General features: G+C 42.5%; 1 protein-coding gene across 1 annotated transcript in view; it reads left to right on the forward strand.

Moving 5' to 3' along the window:
* Positions 1 to 3,719: 3,719 nt before the first annotated feature.
* The window catches only part of Txndc8 (thioredoxin domain containing 8), a 28,022-nt gene continuing 8,515 nt past the window's right edge, over positions 3,720 to 23,226 (forward strand). The window contains exons 1-4 of the mRNA XM_052718435.1: positions 3,720 to 3,743; positions 5,497 to 5,601; positions 9,653 to 9,712; positions 12,425 to 12,490. Coding sequence (XP_052574395.1) covers positions 3,720 to 3,743; positions 5,497 to 5,601; positions 9,653 to 9,712; positions 12,425 to 12,490 — 255 coding nt within the window. The remainder of the gene's footprint in view (positions 3,744 to 5,496; positions 5,602 to 9,652; positions 9,713 to 12,424; positions 12,491 to 23,226) is intronic.

A 23,226-nucleotide genomic window follows, 5' to 3' on the forward strand; every position in this document is an offset into this window, starting at 1 on the left:
TAGAAGTCTTTAAAGTCCTGGACTTCTCTCAGGACTGTGTCTCTGTGTCAGTTTTTTCAATAGCAAACAAAGTAATGCAGAACAAAAACACGGCTCTGATTGCTCATAAGGAAACTCTCCCCAGACTGTCTCCGACTTTCACGTTTCCAAGGACGATGTCGGGAATGAGTCTAGGAAAATGCGTGTGAGCACATGTTAGGGAAACAACGCAGCCAGCCAGGTCCAAAGGGAATGCCCAGACATCTCTTACTCTAAAAAGTTCTTAACTGGGACCATTTTGTCTGAGACTAGAAATGTTCCCTGTTTGTGAACTAATGTAGCAAACATTTTTTTTCAGATATGGGTTTTATAAACCTGTTTTCTGGCTTTTAATGCTGCTTAAACCCTAGTTGAGAACAAACAGGCTTCTGCGTGCCTTCCTCTGTACTCTCCTTGCCCTAGGGCTGGGCAAGCTGCTTGGCAGCCAATTCTGTGGCAATCTGCATGTCTTAGCACTGGAGGACAGAAGCATGGCTCAGCCTCACAACCCTCTGGTAACCAGAGACTGAGGCAGACGTTTGTCATTAATTAGCTGTGTCTGAAAGTTAATTCTGAACGATCTTCTTTAGTTTTGTCTCTCTCTGTGACAAGTGGCCGGGGCTTGAATTCTAAATCAGGTCTAGCAGCATAAAGCTTCAAAACCTGCTGCACATTAATCGCTTCACCTTATGGTGAGGAAACAAAACTATCCAGGAACTTGCAAGGCAAACCACATGGGAGCAATGCCTAGAAGTCAGCCCTCCGTTTGAAGCAGTAGTTGCTGAATGCCAGTACAAGTTTGCACCCCCAGAAGTCATTTACAGTTGTCACCACTCCGGGATGCTAGTGACACCAGTAGGCAGAACCCAACATCCCCATGCTGTTGAATATCCTACTATGCTAACAAGGTCCCCCCATCCGCCTTGATAGCAAAAACTATGGTCCAAAGCATCCATAGGGCTTCGGCTGGAAGGCCTTGCTCAGAGGATGCTCAGTCTGCATCACATCTGCTTCCCTTCTTGAATGAAAACTGAGAGAAAGGAAGGGGGAATTCATGAAGATAAGACCTTCAGTCTGTAATCATGAAGTTTGTTTTTGTATTTGGGGGTTTTGTTTGTGTTTTCTTGTTTTGATTTAAGCTGCAGTTTGCCAGACCCTGGTTGGAATGACAGAAGAATCAAAAGTAGGAAGGCACCAAATTCTAATGCCAACAGGGTCTAGAGAGCAATATAAGTAAAGCATTTCAGGGGGCAAAAAATGGGGGTGGGGATACTGGACGAAGACATCAGAAATACTTCTATTTGTTATAGAAGAAAATAGCAGCACACCCACAACCAAAAGTAGCATGTTGACCCAGTTCAGTCTTCCCAGTCAAGGAAGCCCAAGGTCATTAGCACAGGTGCACACGGCCCCTCCAGGCAGAACCACCAGTCTCTCAACTTGACCATCAACACAGGACTGGGGTCAAATTAGCACATGTGTACACGTCCCCTCCAGGCAGAACCACCGGCCTCTCCACTTGACCATCAACTCAGGACTGGGGCTATGGAAAACCCAAACAAAGATATTCCTCATTTTTCTTTTATTGGAGAAACAGCTATTTCTCACATCTTTTGTTGATCTTGTTGCTCTGAGAAATTGAGAAACAGAAGCCAGGGCCAGATTTATTCTGTTTCAATTCTGGAAAATTATAAATTGATTGCTTTTTGGTTTTTTATTTATTTTTTTTGGTACAGCTTGCTAGCAAAGAATTTTAATTTTTTTTACAGTTTTTTAAAAGCTGTAAACACAAAGATGGTGCTACAATAAAATGTTATGTGGCCCGTGAAGCCTAAAATATTATTTGCTACTTACAAAAAAAGTTTTTTTTGAACTCTCATCCAGTGACTGATGGAAGCAGATGCAGATATCCACAGCTAAGCCCCAGGTGGAGCTCCAGGAGTCCAATCGGCGAGAGAGAGAGAGAGAGAGAGAGAGAGAGAGAGAGAGAGAGAGAGAGAGGAGGGATTATATGAGCAAGAGATATTGAGACCATGATTGGAAAAAATCACAGGGACAAATAGCCAAACTAGTGGAAACACATGAACTGTGAACCAATAACTGAGGAGCCCCCATGGAACTGAACCAGGCCATCTGGATAAGTGAGACAGTTGATTAGCTTTTTAGGAGGCCCCCAGGTAGTGGAACCAGGACCTGTCCTGGTTCATGAGCTGGCTTTTTGGAACCTAGGGCCTATGCTGAGACACTTTGCTCAGCCTTGGTATAGGGAGGAGGGAACTGGACCTGCCTCAAGTGAATCTACCAGGCTTGGCTGACTCCCCAGGGTAGACCTTGCCTTGGAGGAGGTAAGAATGGGTGGTGGGTTGAGGGGGAAGGCTAGGGGGTGAGAGGAGGGAGGACTGATATGTAAAATTAAATTAATTATAAAATAAAAATATTTTTTAAAAAAAGTTTGCCAACTTCTGATTGTGTGAAAGTGAAGTTTCTTTATAGTCTAAGTGATTTAGAACAAAACAGCAAAGTTCTGGAATCTGTGAGTCATGAAATGAATTTACAGGAAGCTTATTATAGGATTAAAGTGTTAGTACTTTTCTACACAGCGTATTTTTTTTTATTCTTTGTGGATTTCACATCGTACACCTCAATCCCACTCATCTCTTTGTCCCTTTGTATCTGCCTTCTGCCCTTGCAACCTCCTCCTGAAAAGTAAAATAAAATAAAAATTAAAAAAAAAGACAAAAACAAAAATTTCATCATGGAAGCTGTAGTGTTACACTGAGTCTCCATACATCTTTACTCGCAAATGTTCGTTAAGTTGAGTCATTGGTCCTATAAGCGGCCTCTGGCTTCTGCTACATTATCAATCCTGGATCCTCACTGGGACTCCTCTTAGATATCCTGTTGTTGCCCTGTGTCATGGAGATCCTGCAGCTTTGGATCTGCAGGACTGGCCCCTTCACAGGCTCCAGCAGTTCATAGATGGGGTAGATGTTGGGGTGCGCCAACTCATAGCTATGGATCTGGGCCTGGGTGATAGCTGAGTTGGTCAGCCCACCAGCTCTCCTGCATCCTCACCACCAGGGCAAGCTCTCCAGCACTTCCCTGGCTAGCTTAACTCTTGCCACAGGCAACAAAGGGCAGTGCCAGCTCTCCCACTCTCACACCTTTGGGGCCAGCTCACCCACACTGATACTACCAGGGCCAGCTCTACGGCACTGCCCAGTCAAGGGACAGGGCCAGCTCTCCTACGTGCTGCAGGTGGCAAGGGGCAGGGATGGGCATCTTTTCCTCCACCACACCACTGCACGGCCAATGAGAGACAGCACATAATTTCTTCATGAACTCAGCTGTGCGTTTCTGATGTTTTCTGCTTAGGTGGGGGAGGTCAGAGAAGAAAGAAATGTGTGGAAATCAATGACCAAAGGATAAGGTCAAGATGAGAGAAACTGACGGCTGGCTTCTGAATCCAAAGCCCTTGGTTTTCAGGTTCTTGGCTTGCCAACTAGTTGCCTCTAGTCACAGCCTAAAGGTGAGACTAGGTTCAAAGTCTGCCAAAGTTCCAGGTTCTGAGGTGACCCATTCAGTGACGTCACAGGAAAGCTACCTTTACATTCCATCCAGAATGCCACGCTTACTGGGACAGCTACAGTGGTCCACCTGAACCAACAGGAGAGGGTTATCAGGAGTCCCAGATGTTAATCATGGTGCAGATGATCAATGACATGGTAAGTAGTTCGTTGGCTTCATGAGATGTTTCAAGATCCTTCAAAAGCAATATTCAGTGAGACTTGTTAAACACTTGGAATTATTTCCTCTATCCAGGATCCCGCCATCGCTCTCTGTCAAGGGAGATCGTTCCACTCTTTGGTTTGTTTTATGTCTTTTGTCTTGGGGTCTCACTAAAAGAAGAGCCCAAGTAACTCTGGCTGACTTGGAGTTCACTGTGTAACCTCAAAAGCATGGGAGAAGCCAGGTCGGTGGTGATGCAGGCTGGTACTTCCAGCTAGTCGGGAGACAGTGGCGGGAGAGTTGCAAGTTAGAAGCCAGCCTAGGTTATACAGCGAATACAAGGTCCAGCCTAGGCAAGACAGTACAATTCTGTCTCAAAATAAAAAGTAACAAGACGGCTAAAGACAGACTTCGTCTAGCTTGTGCTGTGTCCTGGGTTTAATTGCTAATACCACAGGAAACAGATGAAACTGGGAAACAGATGCCTGTCTGGGCTGCCTGAGAACCCAGTCACCCATCCTGCAGAAATACAGGCCCGGGAAGTGGGAGCACCTTCTTTGAATCATCAGTCTCACCTGCCTGAAACTAAACCGAACGGGAACTTAATTATCAAGTTCTCCTTGCTGAAGGGCAAGCATGCCATCTCTCGGGAATTAACTCCACCCCTAATGGGGATAGCTCTGCTCTGCTTAATCCAATTATGAACTAACCTGATTAACACCTAGTCCAGGGGTGCTTAAGGTGATGATGTTCACCACAGTGAAAAGAGTGCTTTTTGTCTTTTGATTTTGGAGGAATCAGTATTGGTTGAAGAAATATGCTCTGTAGTCAAGCTGCCAAAGTGAACAATCCCAGCCGCAGAACCACCACCCACTGGCTGGCTACAGGGAAGTTGGGGAATGTCTGCGCCCTTGGCTGTGAAATGGATAAGATGAGAATATACACTGAACACGGTGGGCATAAAGACCACAGTTCGGAACATCAGAGTGGATGAGCTAGTCTCAATTCCAGTGAATAATGAGAAAATCAACTGTGAAGAGCACTCACTTCCTGTAGCTAGCCTTCTCCCATCCAGTGGGCGTTCCACAAGGGCTTACCATCCGCAAGTGAGGGGCTGGGGAAGAATAGGAGTGAACCAGAGTGACTCCAAGAGGAAAAACCAGGCCCCAAAGAGCTAGTTTAGGACAGTCAGAAGCAAATATAAATACAGTGACCTGAGGTCCCAAGATGGAAGACTTTAAGTGATATCAACAATTATTGGAAATTTAACTTAGGGAGTTTAGAAAAAAAAGTCAAATTATTAAATAAACGGTATTGATTAAGACTTTAAGAGTGATCACTCCCATGAAGCAAGACATTTCACCACTGATACATTTCACCTGTCTTTAAAATTATTAAATACAGAGATCCAGCTTGCACAGTACTTCTCTTCTCACCTTAATACTTTCATTTCTTCCGGGCTGACCCACTTCCACCCAAAGGTAGCTGCTGCTACTGTGCCATTTGGTAAGCAGACTTCTAACTTGTCTGCCAATATATCACCACTCGTGTGTACTCACGCAAAAAAGCTATGTCTAGTCTCAGGCTCACTAAGAAAAGGTTGGACCAGCTGAAGGACAGAAAGGTAGGGTGCCTGGATTTGAAGACTTCCCCAATTCTTGTACCCTTCGCAAGATTTTCGTTTTATTTCTTGCAAGACTTTGTGAGAGTCCATGACCACGAACATTTCCCCATGTGTTCTGGTTTCAGGATGAATTGAAAGAGTTGTTAAGGGTTGCTGGGAGCAAGCTTGTGGTGGTGGAGTTCTCAGCAGCGTGGTGTGGCCCCTGTAAAAAGGTTGGCCCTATTTTCCAGGTAAGTATTTCCAGCATCTATCTCATAGCTGCCAAAGGAATTTTGGTCCCCCAAAGTTTTCCCAGCTACTCCTAAAAGTTTTTCTACTTCTGAACTATTCCTAGGGTGTAGTTCTGTTGTGTTGTTTGTTTGTTTGATTTTAAGCATCCCAGTGAACCAGAAGCTAATATCCTGGAATTTCATTAGGAGATAGCCAAAGACTGGGATTATTTGTCTGTGGGCAGTTCACCAAGGAACACCAGGATATGCTGAAGAATTACAGCGTACAAATGAATGGGAATTCATACCATTACATCTTACCCAAGTCGGAGCCCAGAACTTACAAATATTGAGAGACACCACAGATAGACACACTATTTATATTTAGCCGTATTATATGTCTGTGCACCACTTGCATGCCTGGTGTCCATGAAGGCCACAAGAGGGCATCAGTTCCCCTGGAACTCGAGTCACAGACAGTTGTGAGCTGCCATGGGTTTGCCCAGGACTGAACCCCGCTCCTCTGGAAGAACAACCAGTGCTCTTAACCACTGAGAAGTCTCTCCAGCCCCCACATCAGGGAATTTTAGTTTCCTTTCTCCTAGTTGTACAAATGTCTCCCGGTTATTTTGGGTCACCTTTGTGACATGTATTCCTTCCTTCAAACATGAAGAAGTTTTAATTCCATGATGACTGTCTTAGTTTCTATTGCTGTGAGGAGACACCACGATCACAGCAACTCTTATAAAGAAAGCATTTAATTGGGGTGGCTCACTTACAGTTCCAGAGGGTCAGTCCATTATCATCATGACAGGGAGCATGGCAGTGTGCAGACAGACATGATACTGGTTACATCTTGACCAAAAGACAGCAGGAAGTCAACTGAGACACTCAGTGGTATCCTAAGCATAGGAATTCTCAAAGCCCGCCCCCACAGTAACACACTCCCTCCAACAAGGCCATACTCACTCCCAGAAAGCCACATCTCCTAATAGTGCCACTCCCTACGAGATTATGGGGGTCAATTACATTCAAACGACCACAATGAGACAACTAAAAACCTTCTACTCTGTTTTCAGTGAGATTTTTAAACGTCTTGGATTTCCTCACTTGGCCTCTTGAATCTGCCAAAACTAATTCTAACAACAGTCACAACCATCAATATTTAGTTGTGAATGAACTTGTAGCAGATAAAGAAAAGAACTACATGACATTTCTTTTTTGGCATTTGTATATGTGTAGTGTACATGCATGTATGCAAGTTCACATGTGCAGGTCCAAAGTTGATGTAAGATGTGTTCCTCAATGGCTCTCCATATCACTTATTGAAGCAAAGTTTCTTGCAGAACTCAGAGCTCATCAGTCAAGCTAATCTGGCTGGCCAGATTGCTCTGGGGATCCACTGTCTCTGCCTCCTGCATGCTGAGCATATAGGCATGCACCATACCCAAAGGCTTTCACATGGGTTCTAGATATCTCAGGCTTTACACTTTCATGGCAAAGGCTTTACCCATTGGACCACCCCACCACACATCTATATGCCTGAAATTTTTGAACTATCCAGAAGGAACATTTTAGTGTTTGACAGACCACTCTGTCACTCAAAACTAAGAAAGAAGACTCCCTAACTATTCCACAGAAATAGCCAGTGCTCAGATACAAAAGTGTGAATCCACTCAGGTGACATACAGTTAAAGCTGTTGCCAGTAGCCAATAAAAGGCACATAATATGCCACCTAAGGGTGTGTGTGTGTGTGTGTGTGTGTGTGTGTGTGTGTGTGTGTGTGTGCATATGTGCAGGTGGAGGCCTAAAGACAACCTCAGCTACCATCATTCCTCAAACACCATCTACCCTCTATGTTGTTGTTATTTTGGTTTGGTTTGGATTTTTGAGGCAAGGTCTCCAACTGGGCTGGAACTCACTCAAAGGATAACCTGGCTGGTGGCTAATGAGCCCAGAGATCCATCTGTCTCTAGCTCCCCAGAGCTGGGATTACAAGTGAACACCACCACACCTAACTATTTTTCACATGGGTTCTGCGGATCAGAATCAGGTCTTCATGACTGAACATCAAACACTTTACTGATGAACATTTCTCCAGCCCTAAAATCCAAGTCTTTTTTTTTTTAACTGGTGGTGGATGTGGAGAAACTGTATATTACATTTTTGTTGGTAGAAAGGTAAAACTAGCCGGGTGGTGATGGTGCATGCCTTTAATCCCAGCACTCAGGAGGCAGAGGCAGGTGGATCTCTATGAGTTTGTGGCCAGCCTGGGCTACAGAGCGAGTTCCAGGACAAGCTCCAAGCTACACAGAGAAACCCTGTCTCAAAAAAAACAACCTAACAAAAAGGTAAAACTATATAGTTACTCTGAAAATAATTTAGTAATTACTTATAAGGTATAACATACATATATATATATATATATATATATATATATATATATATATATATATATATATATATATATATATATATATATTAGGATGTTAGAAGAAAAATAAAGGCCTATAAATAACTTAATATAGCATGTTAAGTTATTAATTAACCTGTGACCTAAAAATTAACATTCAATTAATCTATGGCCTAACAGTTGTGCTCTTGATCAAATAAAATGAACCTACTCATGAACATTCCTAGTATATATCTTCAATATTTAAACGCTAAAAGAAAAGTTCATGTCTTCCAATAGAAGAATGAAAAGGAATTCTATAGCCTTCATTTATTATATATGCAGATAAAACAGAGCAGAAGGACATTTGTCAAAGAGGGATTTTTTTCTGTGAATAAGTGACCTGGCCTAGAACTCCATATATTACCCAGCAGGCCTCAGGCTTGTGAGTCTCCTACCTCAGCCTCCCAAGCGCTGGGATTAGAGTAGCACCACCACACCCAGCTCAGAATCATTGTTTTAATCTGAGAAATATTCTCAAGCCCCAAAGATCTTTGTGTTTATTATACAGGAATTTTTTCCCATATCACCATTTTGAGGGACCACAGGAGAAAGAACCCCCACATAAATCACAATCCACACACAAAACTGCAGGAAGGATTGCCAGTGGCAGGGTTTCTCACACATCCACCTAAGCCCTCCCGTGTCTTGCAGCTTCCAGCTTCTCCCTCCCCGGGGAGAGCTCCAGCTGGTATTGACTCCACTTGGCCAAGCTTTGGACACCTTGTATGTCACCTTCCAGGAGTAGTTCCATTTGAGAGGGGTGACTACAAATGCTTGTGACATGATTTTTAAGCAAATCAAGAGACGATATATCAAGTGCCTATGGAGTGTGCACACAGCTGTCTGAACGTAAATCTGGGCTGACGTGAGACACCACTATCCCTCATCCTCACCCCAGAGCCAGGACCCTGCTGTCACCACTTCTGTAGAAAGCATTTCCAGAACAGAGTAGAAGCAGGAGCTAACCCCTTCCTCCTTCCTACCATCTTTCATGGCTTCCCATTGGCTAGTTGGAAGTCAGCGAACAAGGGAGTCTGGAAAGTCCAGTTTCCGTATACAGTAGATTGCAGGGAGTGCGGGTGGCTGGGAGAACACTAGGCTGGTGATGGTCGTCAAGAACCCTTCTACTGCCTCCAGAATCCACCTCCCAAACTCCTTCAAGATGAGAAGGTCAAAGCACCAAGTACACATCAGGTTCAGAGAACTGCATCTTCTGCCCAGATGCTAGGACCACGGCCCAGTTTCTAATGCTGATCTAAGCCCACCCCCATCGCCCCAGACAGATTTTGAAAACCATTACAGGTAATCCCTTGACACCTTCAGGAAAATCCTGTTTTGCCTCCCCACCCCCAACAGGGTAGGTCTGGCCCCCTGCACACAGCTCAGTTGCTCTGCTTTTGGTCCTCAAATCTAGAAACTCCAGTCTTCAGTTCTGTTCTTTGACTCTGCAGTGGATCCTTGCTGGACCTTGAGGGGCTTCAAGTTCTAGGCTGTAATGAACCTTCAGAAGGATGCTTGGGTCTCTTTAACAACCAAGTCATACATCTCTTTTTTTCCAAATGACGGTTTTGGTGCAAATGTTAATATTTATGTTATTTTATTCTTTTGTCTTGAAGGCAATGTCTTTAAAATACCAAAACGTCATGTTTGCTAATGTGGACGTGGACTCCTCTAAGGTAGGACTCTGAAATCATCTGTGTGGACCATCCAAACCTGAATGCAATGTCACTGAGTCACTCTGTGAAAGTGATGACACTGCCTGGTTAAAAACAAGTGGGGCTCCACCTCTTTGTTTTCATGATGAATGTAGCAAACTGTTTTACATAATTTTCTTCAAATGTTAGCAAATACGTGGTACTCCCTCCTGCTGTAGCAGACATCAGCAGTCAATTCCAACAGTCTCATCACTTGCTCCCCAGCCTGTCAGTGTAGGCCAGGGGTTCTCAACCTGTGGGGCACGCCCCCTTTGGGATCACATACCAGATACTTACATTATGGTTCATAACAGTAGCAAAATTATAGTTATGAAGTAGCAACTAAATAATTCTATGGTTGGGGGGTCACCACAATATGAGGCACTGTATTAAAGGGTCTCGGCATTAGGAAGGTTGAGAACTGCTAAGGTAGGCAGACATTACAATGAAGCCAAGGTGAAAAATTATTTTTAGGTTGTGGTAAGTTAATACTTTTCTAAAACCTAACTCAATAATTACAGACATTTTAACATGTCTCATTTTGGTATCCTAGGTGTTTGAGTTTTTTTGGGGGGGTGCTTATACAGCATAAAAAATTTCCAGGAAATCCTTCCCTCCTGTCCCTAGATCCATCCTCCCCCTTCTCCTGTCCCTCCCCCCAAAATAATCAGCCTCCTAGTCTCAAGCCAAATATGTCTTACTAATATTTATCTCCTAGGGATTATTCTTCCTAGGAGTTGTTAATTTATAATAAGGAAATGTAAGTGTATTAATTAGCTTTCTGACACTATAGAAAAATGCCTAAGAGAAAGAGAAAGGTTTATTTTGTCTCACCGTTTTGGAAATTTGAGTCCTTGGCCAAAGCCTAGTTGCTTTTGGACCTGTGGAAGGCAGCACATTTGGACTTGTGGAAGGCAGCACATTTTTTTTTCTTTAAGTTTTTCGAGACAGGGTTTCTCTGTGTAGCTTTGGAGCCTGTCCTGGAACTCACTTTGTAGACCAGGCTGGCCTCGAACTCACAGAGATTCACCTGGCTCTACCTCCCGAGTGCTGGGATTAAAGGCATGCACCACCACATTTGGACAGGAGCGCATGGCAGAACCAAGTGATCCCACCATCAGCAGGAAGAAAAAGAGAGAAAGAAGGATGTAGCTAGAGTTTTCCTGCCTGGCCCACAGTCAGGGTAAATCTCTCTCACCTGCCAGTCCCACAGCAGCTCAGACCCAACCAAGTAAACACAGAGACTTATATTGGTTACAAACTGTATGGCCGTGGCAGGCTTCTTGCTAACTGTTCTTACAGCTTAAATTAATCCATTTCCATTAATCTATACCTTGTCACATGGCTCGTGGCTTACCGGCATCTTCACATGCTGTTTCTCATCGTGGCGGCTGGCAGTGTCTCTCTGACTTAGCCTTCCACTTCCCAGCTTTATTTTCCTCCTTGTCCCGCCTACACTTCCTGCCTAGCCAATGGCCAATCAGTGTTTTATTTATTGACTAATCAGCAACAGAAGGAGCCAATGTCCCACAGTCCCCTTTAAGGGCATGGTCCAAAAGGACTAAAGGCCTCCTGGGAGGCCCCTCCTCTTAAAGGTTCTGCTACCTCCCAATAGCTCCATGCTGGAGACCAGACTAACCCAGGAGAGGTATTCCGCATTCAAACTAAAGCAGAAAAGATAGCAAGGGACCTACCCAAGCATCGGATTGAAGCTGAGCTTTAAAACCATCAGAAAACCAAAAGTTCATTATCTTCTGTGTCATAATTAGTCAGAATGTTGTCAATGACACAGACTTGGCATACTTGGGAAGATTTGAGCTCTTTGATAGTATTTGTATAAATTTTACTCACTGCTACAGCAGAGAGTTCTGATCCCCACATTCTTGCCAACACCCGTTACTCTCAGCTGTCCGATTATAGCTTTCTGTCTTTTAAGGCGAAGCAAAAGACACACTTTTCTAATAATAGCTTTTGGATTAGCTGTTGCTGTGGCAATTGTAACTAAAAATACAACTTAGTGTGTGTGCAATCCTCCTTTGTGTTTGTGTGCATTGTGGGTGGAAAAGAGTTGAAGTCAATCAAATGGTATATCAACGAGAGAGTTCAATTCCATTGTCAGCTAACTGTATTCACCTTCTAAACAAGGGGAATAAAAAATGCCATTTGGAAGCCAGTTGGTCTGGATTAAAATTATGGCATTCTGGCCCTTTCTCCTGTCCTTGGGCTCCAAATGATTCAGAAGTAAAGATGAGTAGTGAGGGAGAAAGGATACCAGGGCTTAAAGGGAAAACTGCTAGCCTTGAGTGTGTCTCGCCTGTCTTCAGTGCGACTGATGAAGACATGCCTGGTCCTTCCTCTTTTCGCAATATGGTATTTCCATAGAGGCTTCCTGGGGCTCCTCTGCCATCACTCAGCGTTGTTAAACACCCTCATTTAGTCACTCCTCATCCGTTCCATTTGACCTCCATCTCATCCCTCGCCTAGAGCTCTGGGATAAGAAACCCAAGAGTACCAGAATGGTCCTCTTTACACAGGGTTGTCCTGGAGGCTTTGAGAGTATGTTAGGAAAATCCCATGAAGTGTCAGGGGCCCTTGGGATTTAAGACACTGCTTCTTAGAAGTCACCAAGTAGCACACTTGGTACAGAGAAAGTCATCAAAACTGTGACTTAGTGACATGTCTTTTCTTTCCCAGGAATTGACTCAACTCTGTCATATCAAAGCAGTACCCACATTTCAGATGTTCAAGCACACCCAAAAGGTATGTTTCCATGGAAACCAGCAGGGATGGATTAGATGATACAACCATCAGAGCTAAAATAAAAACCCTGGTGTTCCTTGATTAGATGAAAATACTTGTTTTTTTTTTTAAATATAAGTCTTCATTTCAAACACAATACACAATAGTGAAAGATAAAGAAAATACATGACTTATAGTAAATCGCTCCCCATGTGAGGCATTCAAATCATAAAAAATCCCACTATTCCCTCTACTCTGGGACAGAATTATCAAGAACCTGCCAGAGAAGGGCATGATGAAATTCTCACACTAGAGTATATAGTCATTAACAGGATGTGAGGAAACATCTACCAAAACTTATCATAAAGCAATACAGCCTCATGACTGAGTATGCCTGGCCTGGGGTCAATCCCCATGGTCCAAACACCAGTTCTCCCATTCTTAGCTATGGAGCCCTTGGTGGCTTACTTAGTCCTTTCATGTCCTTGTTTCCCTATTTATAAAATAGAGATCACTATAAAATTTCCCTCATTTATTGTAAACATGAAATATGTTATCATGATTGAAGTGTAAGATCCCTCCTGACATTAGTGGTTTAATTAGTTGTCCTCTTGTAGATATGAATGGGATAAAATGGCTAAAGTATCAGCACATGATAAAGCTAGTATTTTCAGATATGACTGGAGGCATTGATAGTCACTCACACATGCTTCATGAACTATTATTTTGTAGCAAACTCAGGAGGCACAAAATATACATTGTCTTTCATACCAATATCTTGTCCCTGGGAACATATGCTGTAGAAACACCTCAAGGGAAAAAAACAGTAACTGAATATGTAATTGTAACATGATTTCTAATGTTGACAATAGAAGCAATTACAATGCCTTTTTCAGCAGAATGTCTAAGTGAGTTATGAGTCATCTATTCTATGGAATAGTTTGCAACTAAAATGTTATGAAAAATTTTGTGACATTTAAAAGTTATGCTTAGGTTTTATAGATCATGTCTAAATTGGGGGAAATGAAAGCATTTATTTGATCTACTGGCTGTACAACTATATTTTTTGTTTCTATTTGTTGGTAAGTATTTGCTGTAATATATTTGGTGCAATAGATTTAAGACATTTTTTAAACACTACATATTTCTTCCTGTGGCTTTTAGTTGAAAATAAAACTATTTAACATGTGTTTCCTCAACTTGCCCCACCTACATGTCTAATTGCCTGTGTATGTCATCTTTGTCACCATCTCAAACACGAGAGCATGTTCTTGTAAAATCAGTCACATCTGTACCCCTTGCCTACATCCCCTCCATCTGTTACCTTCTTCTGGCTTGGTGTTTTCCCACCCAGCATCCACACTCCCTTTGTCTATCAGGAGCCCTATTTCCTACCTTTAGTCTCAAGGCTCCTTTTCTAGGTTCCAACCTATCAATTAATTCTATCCCCCATCAGATATGGACCCCTTTGTTTAATCAAGCCAATTCATATCACACCAAAACTAATGCCAGAATTTGGTTGAAGGGGCTATGTCAAAGTTTTTTCTTTTGCTGCTGCTGGATTTACAGTCGAGAAGTGCAGGACAGAAGCTACAGCAGAGCTCATCTCCACATGGGGTCAGATAAAGAAGCTACCATGCAGAGGAAAGCAGAATCCAGCCAAGATATCAGTGCTTTAAACTCTGAGTTTGTTGGAGGTGTAAGGAGGGCTCAGCGGTTATGAGCACTTGCTGCTCTTGTACAGGACCTGGGTTTAGTTCCAACTACCCAATGGTGGCTTATACCTATCTACAACTCTAGTTCTAGAGAGTCTAACACTCTCTTCTGGCCTTCTCAGGGGCCAAGCATGCACAAGGTGCCCAAACATACATGCAGGTAAACACTCATGCACACACACACACACACACACACACACACACACACACACACATACACACACACACACATACACACACACACACACAAATAAATAAATTAAATAAATAAATAATAAACTCTGAATTTATCCACAACTTAAGCCTAAATCATTCCCATAGAGTCTCCATGTTTATAAACTGGATATATTTTAGCATCAACTACAACAAAAAAAATCTAATAAATTTAAGAAGAGGAAGAGAAAGAGGTTGGGATCCTATAATTAATTCCCCTCTAGAGTATGCCTTCAATGCATACTACTACTAGTCCCCACCTCCTCCCAACAGTGTCCTGGGGAGCAAGAGCTACCATGTGGACTCTTGTGGACACTCGACATCTGAAAATAGCACTAAAAGACTCAGATTTAAATTTGCTGATAGGCAACTATCAGAAAATAAAATTAACTGAATTGATGATATTACCAGCAGCTCCTGTAACTCCCTAACTTCTATTCCAGGACCACCCAATAAGCCTCTGATTATAATGTACATAGATATGTTCCAAAAAGTTTCCTTAAGAATTGACGTTTTCATTGAATACTATTAGCATAGCATCCTGATTATGGAGTTTAAAACCTAAACAGTTGGACTGGAGAGATGGCTCAGTGCTTAAGAGTCCAGTTCCTAGCACTCATGTCCTATGGCTCACATCCACCTGCAACTCCATCTCCAAGGGATCCAATGCCCTCTTCTGGCCTCTGTGGACACCAGCATGTACATGCAAATATACACAGACACACTGAGAGACATATAAAAGTCTCTTTTTTAAAACTAAACAATTTGAAATGATTTCTACAATGTATGAATGCATCTATTTCTAATCACGTATGAAAACCTGCTTAAAAAAAAAAAAAGCAACAAAACAACTGTCTACACCAAAGGCAAGAGCCAAGAAAAAGATGTGGAGATCTGAAGGGGGATAACACTCTAAACCTTTTACTTCTTTCGACTCAAACCTCAAAATGGGGTCTGAGCAGGTCTTTAGGGTTCCATGGGGCCCTGCTTTTCTCATTGTGTCAAGAGTTAGAGTTAAACCATGGCATGTCTGGATCCTTCTCCCCCAGTTTCTGTCTCACAGTGGTCTGCAAAGAGTCACTGCAAAGGAAGGGGCTTAGGGTGGCCAAGCAAAAAGATGCGTTCCTTTGAATGTCTTCCTGTTAGGAGAACAGAGCAAGAAAGCTTTCATTGGCACCAACTGTCTTCTAGAGAGTAGAGAAAAATGGAATTCATATCTTTGAAACTACTTCCAGAAATGGGCTCCACCCCTTCATCTGGGTCATGCAACTGGAAACTGACTTACTGAAGCAATTAAGTACTGTTTATCCATTTTTAAAAGCTAGAGTCCAGTTTCTATTGAGGGTTGTTTCAAGAAATGTCTTTATGATTCCAGCAAGACATCTGGCAAACAGCCACTGTGCACTGTGCCTCTTAAAGGTTCACAGTTAAAAAAAAAAAAAGCCATAAATCACCCTAGAACACAGGAGCCTCTCTTCCTCCTTTGGGAACACAGTGTGTGTCCTTGTGTCAGATAGGAAGAGCTAGGGTTCCCCTTTTGTTCTGTAGATGCCAAGAATCTCAGGCTTGCTTTGCTCCAATCCCGCGACCCCCACCTGCCGTGTCTCCAGCCTTTCCAAGTAGACATTTCCCACACTACGCCTTCCTTGGGCTTTCAGTCTTTTCTTTGGCTGTCATTCTTGCCCATGTCCTTTGTAGTGTATATACATCATGAGTAAAGTAGAACTCAAAAAAAAAAAAAAAAAACAACCGAAAACACATAAAACCATATATCATGACTGGGGCTGTGGTAATTAGTGGTCCTTCCCTGGCTGCTGGAAGTTTTCACATAAGAAGTTGTTTGGTGGGGATGCAATATAAGAAATGACTGTGGTGGGTAGGGAGATGGCTCAGTCAGTATGCTTGCCACAGAAGCACATAGACCTGATTTTGAAGCCCAAAACTCATATATGAAAAGCCAAGTGTGGTAGTGTGCATTTTAAATCCCAGTGCTGGAAAGACAGGCAGGAGGATGACTAAGGACTGCCGTCAACTAAGACCGTCAAATTGGTGGGTTCCATACCATGTGAGAGATGCTGTCTCAAAAAACAAGGTGGATAGTGCATGAGGAGTGATACCTGAGGTTAACCTCTCACCTCTACATACACCTGTACAAACGTGCATGCACACACACACACACACACACACACACAGAGCAAATTCCACATTCCAGTAATAAATCAGGTTGCTGTTCCTTTCTGTTATATTCCTTAGCGTTTTCATCTAAGGCATCATATCATGTTCCAGGAAGATTCACTGTGGTAAATACTGACTGTAGTGTTCTACTGTACATGCACTAATCTCCCTTTATCAAAAAAGAATTCATTCCAAGACCACCAGTGGATGCTCGAAACCACAGAATCTACTGAATGATCCTATCTATAACATGGAGGGGTTGCCCTATTCATCTTTACTGTAGATCTTAGAAATGTATATGATGCTTTTAATTCCTTAGTAAGTAAAGAATGTTTTACATTTCCATGTAAAATAAATATTTTATAGCTTCTCTTCGGCCACCAATCATTGCTCTTAACGGTTTGGGGTTATTACTAAGAAAAGCCAGGATTACTTGAACATAAGCACGTAGGTCTGATGATGAGATAACTGAATTCCTAATGGGCAGGCAGAAGGAACCATTCACTCCTCAAGCATGAAAGTTCATCATGTTTCTCAAAGCGGCATCTAATTTTAGGCTTTTTGTTTACTTCAGGAATTTTCTATGTAATATTTCAGATCATGGTTACCTAGGTAAGAAAATCATAGAAAGTAAAACTACATACAAGGTGGATCATATATTTTTATTATATATATAGATGATAAATTTTATGGGCCATTCTAAAAATCCACTAAAGGCTACAAACTCTCTTCAGAAAAAAAAAATGAACAAACATACACGTAATGATATTTGCAGATGATACTAAGGGATTCCGTGCCTCTGAGACTGAACAATGGCTCCACTATACCAATAACTTTGGTGTCATGCTAAGCAGATGTCTGCAGAACATAGGAAAGGAAGCAAAACAAAGAATTAGCAAGTCTTGGCCAACTGCTTATGCCTGAGCCAACTATCAAAACTTAATTTGCGACTTTTATCTCTTGCGTTAGAGTAAAATTGTTTCCCAAAGCGTTTAGATAGGCCCACTAGTAAGAGCAATGGAAAATGGGCATGTATGTGCTAATAAACAAATTATTCACAAGTGAATAACTTATAACACAAGAAATCATTTGCTGGACTCTCACATTAAGTAGGAGGAAGCTCTTACCCAGATGTCTGCAAACTCTAGGGCTCCTGTTGACATCACAGAAGTCATTTCCAACAAGCATCTGCCATAAAATAAAGCAGGTGTAGAGGCAAAAAGCATCCTACATCATTTGCTAGAAAAAGAATGGGACTGAAACAGAGCTCACACACAGTGGCCTAAAGACCAGGAAAAGATAATAGATGAAGCAATGAGGAAGGGGTGTGCCTGAAACATCCTTCCCAAATGCTTGTGCTCAACTACTTCAAAAACACATTATGCTTGGCCTTCTTCCCAGACAGTACTTGCAACTGGATCTCACTATCCCAGGAATTGGACCACTGTTGTTTGAGTCCTCTCTCTTCCTATTACTGAGCGACTTAGGAATGTAATAAGCCATCCTAAGGTTCATTTTCCTTCTTTGTGAGATGAATACTACATCACTCATCTTTGAAAATTTGTCTTGAAATTCTTCAAAAAACTGCACAGAAAATGCCAAGCACTAGACTTGATGCATACCTTACAATATGATCCTTATAGTTGATTTGAAGGTTATGGCTTACTGCTGAGTTGTTTAACAATATGGCTGATATCAGAACTTCAGGATCCAGCTATGTTCACCTCCCTACAATTTCATAAATAAATAGAAATTTAGAAATAAAGTTTGAGAGACCATTTAAACTCTTCAAATATGTACAACGTCTGCTTACATTGAGTCAGCATCACTTGCTTACTCAGTAAAATCCATCCTGCTACAGACAATAGCAGACAAAGGAGTTCTTTCTAGGGAACTAAAAAAAAAATCTCACCTGGTCCTCAGGTTCTGGTCAGCTGTCAGTCAGTCTCCAGAGCAGCTGATACTCTAGACAGAGAACTGTAGAGTTCAAAGACTAAGCAGGATGGAAGGAAAGTTAACAAAGTGAGGTAGCTTTCAGCTCAGTTTAGTAACCCTTAGTACCACTGCAAAGGATACTGCTGTTGCCTTAGCAACTGAGAGGCTCCTATGTGTGTCTTCTCTGGGATTAGCCAACACAAATCACCCTCCAGTGTTGTAAACTATGCTTTTATTTAATGCTTTACATTCTGTCCATTAAGGAGTTTTGTATTAATCTTTTAGTAGTTAAATTTCTATCAAAATGTCATTTATCTTGATTACTGAGGGTTTCCCACTCTTTACATTTTTTACCCAGCCCAGTTCTTCTCCTCTGAATTTTCAATTGGTGAGATATAGCAATGTTCCATTTGGTGATTTGTGAGAAATAAGAAGACCCAGGAACAAGTTATACTCAGAGTTAAGATTTATTGCATCAAAGAATATAGAATAAAAGCAACAGGAGAAGTACTCATTAGTGGGATCCAGAAAGATCTTTTGATGCCCTCTCTCATCAGTGGACACAGATTACCCCAGAGCCACACAAGGCATAAGCAACCAGACATTACCTCTTTTCTCATAATGAGTCATGCAGATAACCAAAATATGACCTTTATCATGAGTACTTGTGGTGCTAGCTGGTGCTCATAAAACTTAACGCCTGGGACCCACGTGAACAGTGGTTCTCTTGAAGTCTAGACCTTGAGGTGGCCCGCCCATGAAAGGATCTAGGGTTGCACAGATGAAACTTACCTGCCCAGATGAAGAAGGCCCTGCTGCTTTGCATGACTCTCAAGTCCTAAAAGGGAGCAAAGAGTGGTTGGTGGTTTCTCACCTATCTGAGGATGACAAACCTGGGCCCACGTTCCCCAGGATGTCCACAAAGATTGAGGGGAAAGCATGGCTGTGCCCTTAATCAGAGCACCCCAAAAAGAGAGAAGCTAGACATGAGCTTATTCATTCGTCTGGGCTTAAGAGGCCCTCACTCTGGGCTCTGTGAGTAGGAGTGGGAATGGAGATAAGCCAAGGGTTGTTGAAACCCAACACTGAAATTCTGAGCAGATTTTCCCAGTGGAAACATAAGGATGGGTATACGCCATTGAAGAGAATGACCCGAAAGCTGTGTTTACCCCAAAGAACATAGTCCCATTCCTCACCCCCAGTGACAGGCAGGAGATCATCTCCGGTAGCCACAGTCCAAAATGGCCTTTCCTATTCTCAAGGTGGCTGGAGATGAACTCCGACATCCCACCACATCCCCTTCAGTGGTAAGTCACACTGTATTGAGGACATAGCCCTGCAGCAGCTTCTCATGTCTGGTCAACAGAATCAGCTGGTGGCACAGGGTAAGAATTCACATACTCCAGCCAAAGCTGCCCCTCCACCTGTTCATAAACGCGCACACAGGAGCACAGCCATGCCAGTTTGTTTCCTTAATGCTGTCTGCTTTTGCATTTCCACAGGAAATTTGAATAGCCTACCAGGCCCTAAATGAGTAGTCTATGAACAAAAAAAGTTGGTTACTACCACAGAAAAAAGAATCGTATTTCTGTCATCATTTGTGTGGCTGATGCTCAAAGAGCAGGACATGCAGGCAGCTTCAAGCAAAGAAAGTCAGTTAGTGTTTTGCTGTTGTCTCGCAGTCAGAGCAAGTTCAAAAGGTGCCGTCCAGGAGAGATAAGTGGTGGGAACGGGAGTCTGACTCCAGCTATTTGCCCTTATCTTGAATTTGAGTGCACCTCTTCCAGGTGCCTCCTGGGTATATTTTAGCTCAACTCCAAAGGCTTTAATTGAACTACTTACATTATCAAGGTCCACTTGAGGCATAGGAAAGGCAACGAGGTTCAGATACCTGCTCATGATGTAAGTGGTCCTGAAGAGAGAAGTGGAAGGAATCGAGAGAGAATCCACAGCAGTCACCATGTCCCCTTCTCTTCCGTGAGGCAGCTTTAAAAGCTTCTATCATTAAACTTATCTTTTCCATCTTGTCCATACCGTCTAATCCCTCAGCAAATCCATCTATTTGAAGGAGAATGTATTCTCCTTTTCTTCGTGTTATAATAAATTATAAGCTGTATTACAAACATCTCTACAGTCATCCCCCAAGGAGGTCGTGTGTCACTTGGTGAGACTGCGCTGTTGTTTATTGTCGTATTGTTGCTGGTGCATTGGGGGTTGCGATTGTCCGTGTTGTTGTTAACTAAGTCCAAATGTCTGGGAAATTGATGAGCTCAATCTGGACCATGCAGCTGGTCCAAATAAAACTTCAATATTCACTTAACCAAAATGGTACAACAGCTGGCCAATGCATTTTATTATAATTATCCTATGTATGCATCATTAGTCTAATTTTGTCTCTCAGATATCTATTTGTTAGGAAGAGACCGCTGTCTCTGAGCCCTTTGCATTTTCCTGGTAACAGCAATAGACGGCCTGTAAATGTTAGAATGTCATTTGGCATTTGGCCTCTGGTTAGACCTAAGCGACAGGTAAATCAGGAAGGAGTCACTTTATTACTCTATTTTGTTCATTTGTTTGTTTGCTCCTTTTTGTTTTCGCTTTTTGAGACAAGGTTTCTTTGTATAGCCCTGGCTGTCCTGGAACTATCTGTAAACCAGGCTGGTCTTGAACACAAAGAGCCGCTGGTCTCTGCCTGCCTCCTGAGTTCTGGGATTAAAGGTGTGCGATATCACCACAAAACAAGCATTACTCTATTTATGTGTGTGTGTTTGGAAATGTCCATAATGAAAGCTGTTTTAAAACATGTTGGATTTTGGTATTTCTGTAGTACTGAATAGACTCTCTCCTCCCATTGGCCTCAGAAAAACAGCATCTTATTTTTGTTGCAATTATTTCCAGCATGCAGCAGTATCCCATGAAGAATGACCCTGCTAGGTGTGGTGGCACACCTATAATTCTATCTCTTGGTTGACTGAGGCAGGAGAATTGCAAGTTCAACACCAGCCTGGGATGCATAATGAGACCCTATCTCAAAGTGGGGTGGAGGGGGTGCATAGTGAGGCCGTATCTCAAAGCGGGAAGGGGGGCAGGCAGAAATATTTTAAAATAAAGGAGATGTTAAGAGAACTGTCAACTCACTTCCTGATGCTTCTGGTCAAAGCCTTTGAGAGACACAAGACAGTACCAGATTAAAAGGGGGAAACACTTTGGTCAGAATTCACAAGCCGTTTATAGTCGAATTTACATATCTGTGGATTCTACAGTCTTGCATTCAATCAATAGATCAAAAATATCTGAAAAAAAATACTTATACTGAAAATGTACAAGCTTCTCTTTCTTGTTATTTCTAAAACAATAGAGGGTAACAACTATTTACCCAGCATTTATACTGTACTGGCTGTTATAAATAATCTAGAGAGGATTTAAAAATTATGAGAGAACAGGCCTGGGTTCTAGGCATGCACTCTGGGGCATCTGTGGACTTTGGCGTTCCCCCTACTCCCTGGTGATATCCCAGGACAATTGCAGATCCGGTTATCAAGGCCATTGGTGGAATAAGCTATGCTCAGCAGCTTTTCCTCATTTATTCAGTTTGCTTATTAAGGTCCCAGATACAAAGCCCAACTCTGGACAGGGAGGTGAACTGTAACATTTGTCTTTGGTCGACTAGGCAAAGAAAGAAGACAGTAATGAGGCTGTAGCTTGGTGACAGAGCTCCTGGTGATCGAGCTCCTGGCTAGCATGTGGGAAGGCCCTGGGTTCAGTTCTCCAGCATAACAAAGGAAAGTAGAGGGAAGGAAGGAAGGAGGAAAAAGGAAGGCTGGCAAGAAAGAAGGAAGGAAGGAAGGAAGGAAGGAAGGAAGGAAGGAAGGAAGGAAGGAAGGAAGGAAGGAGGAAAAAGAAAGGCTGGCAAGAAAGCAGGAAGGAAGTTGTCTTAGTTACTGTCATGACACTGTGATAAAATACTCTGAGAAAATCAACTTAAGAGAAAAAGGATTCGTGTGCGCTTACAATTCAAGGTATAGCCCATCATGGCAGGGAACCCAAGGCAGGAAGAGCTTCAGCGGCTGGCCACATTACAACTGTGGTCAGAAAAAGAGAACACTGAGTGGATGCATGCCGCTCCTGTGCCTTTCTTCACTTGTACAGTCCAGGATCCCGGCAAATGGTGCCATCTACAGCAAATGGGTCTTCCTACCTCAATTGATGTAATCAAAGTATTCCTCATGGGCATGCCCATCTCCAGGTGATTCTAAACTCTGTCAAGTTGACAGTTAACACTAATCATAGGGGTGGGAAGGGGACAGACACGACACTTAATTCCTGAAATTTAATACAACCCCGAGTCTTGAACTCACACTTCAATGACCAAAAATGAGTGTAGCAGAACTCATTCTAATAGATACTAATTTGTATGAGAATTCCAAACTGGACACTAAAAATATGCTGAAAAAACTGTAGTCTCCCTCCTTGAGCTAATGTGCAGACTGATGACAAAATCAATTACGTCGTAGTGGCAAGTCCAGAGTGCGACAGGAAGGTGAAGAAGATGGTACAGAAGGCTTCATCAGGGAGGGATGGGACTGGATAGGGAGAAGCAGGGAGTGATGGAGTAGCATGGGTGAGTATCTGGAATAATTTCCATGCTTATATAACAACAGCATGGAATTATTATTAGCATATGAGCTCCTAAGAGGTTTTATCTGTTTTGTTCACAAC

The sequence above is a fragment of the Peromyscus californicus genome, unplaced genomic scaffold, assembly GCF_007827085.1.
Source record: "Peromyscus californicus insignis strain IS unplaced genomic scaffold, ASM782708v3 Scaffold_5__1_contigs__length_169319896, whole genome shotgun sequence".
In the NCBI taxonomy this organism is placed as follows: domain Eukaryota; kingdom Metazoa; phylum Chordata; class Mammalia; order Rodentia; family Cricetidae; genus Peromyscus; species Peromyscus californicus.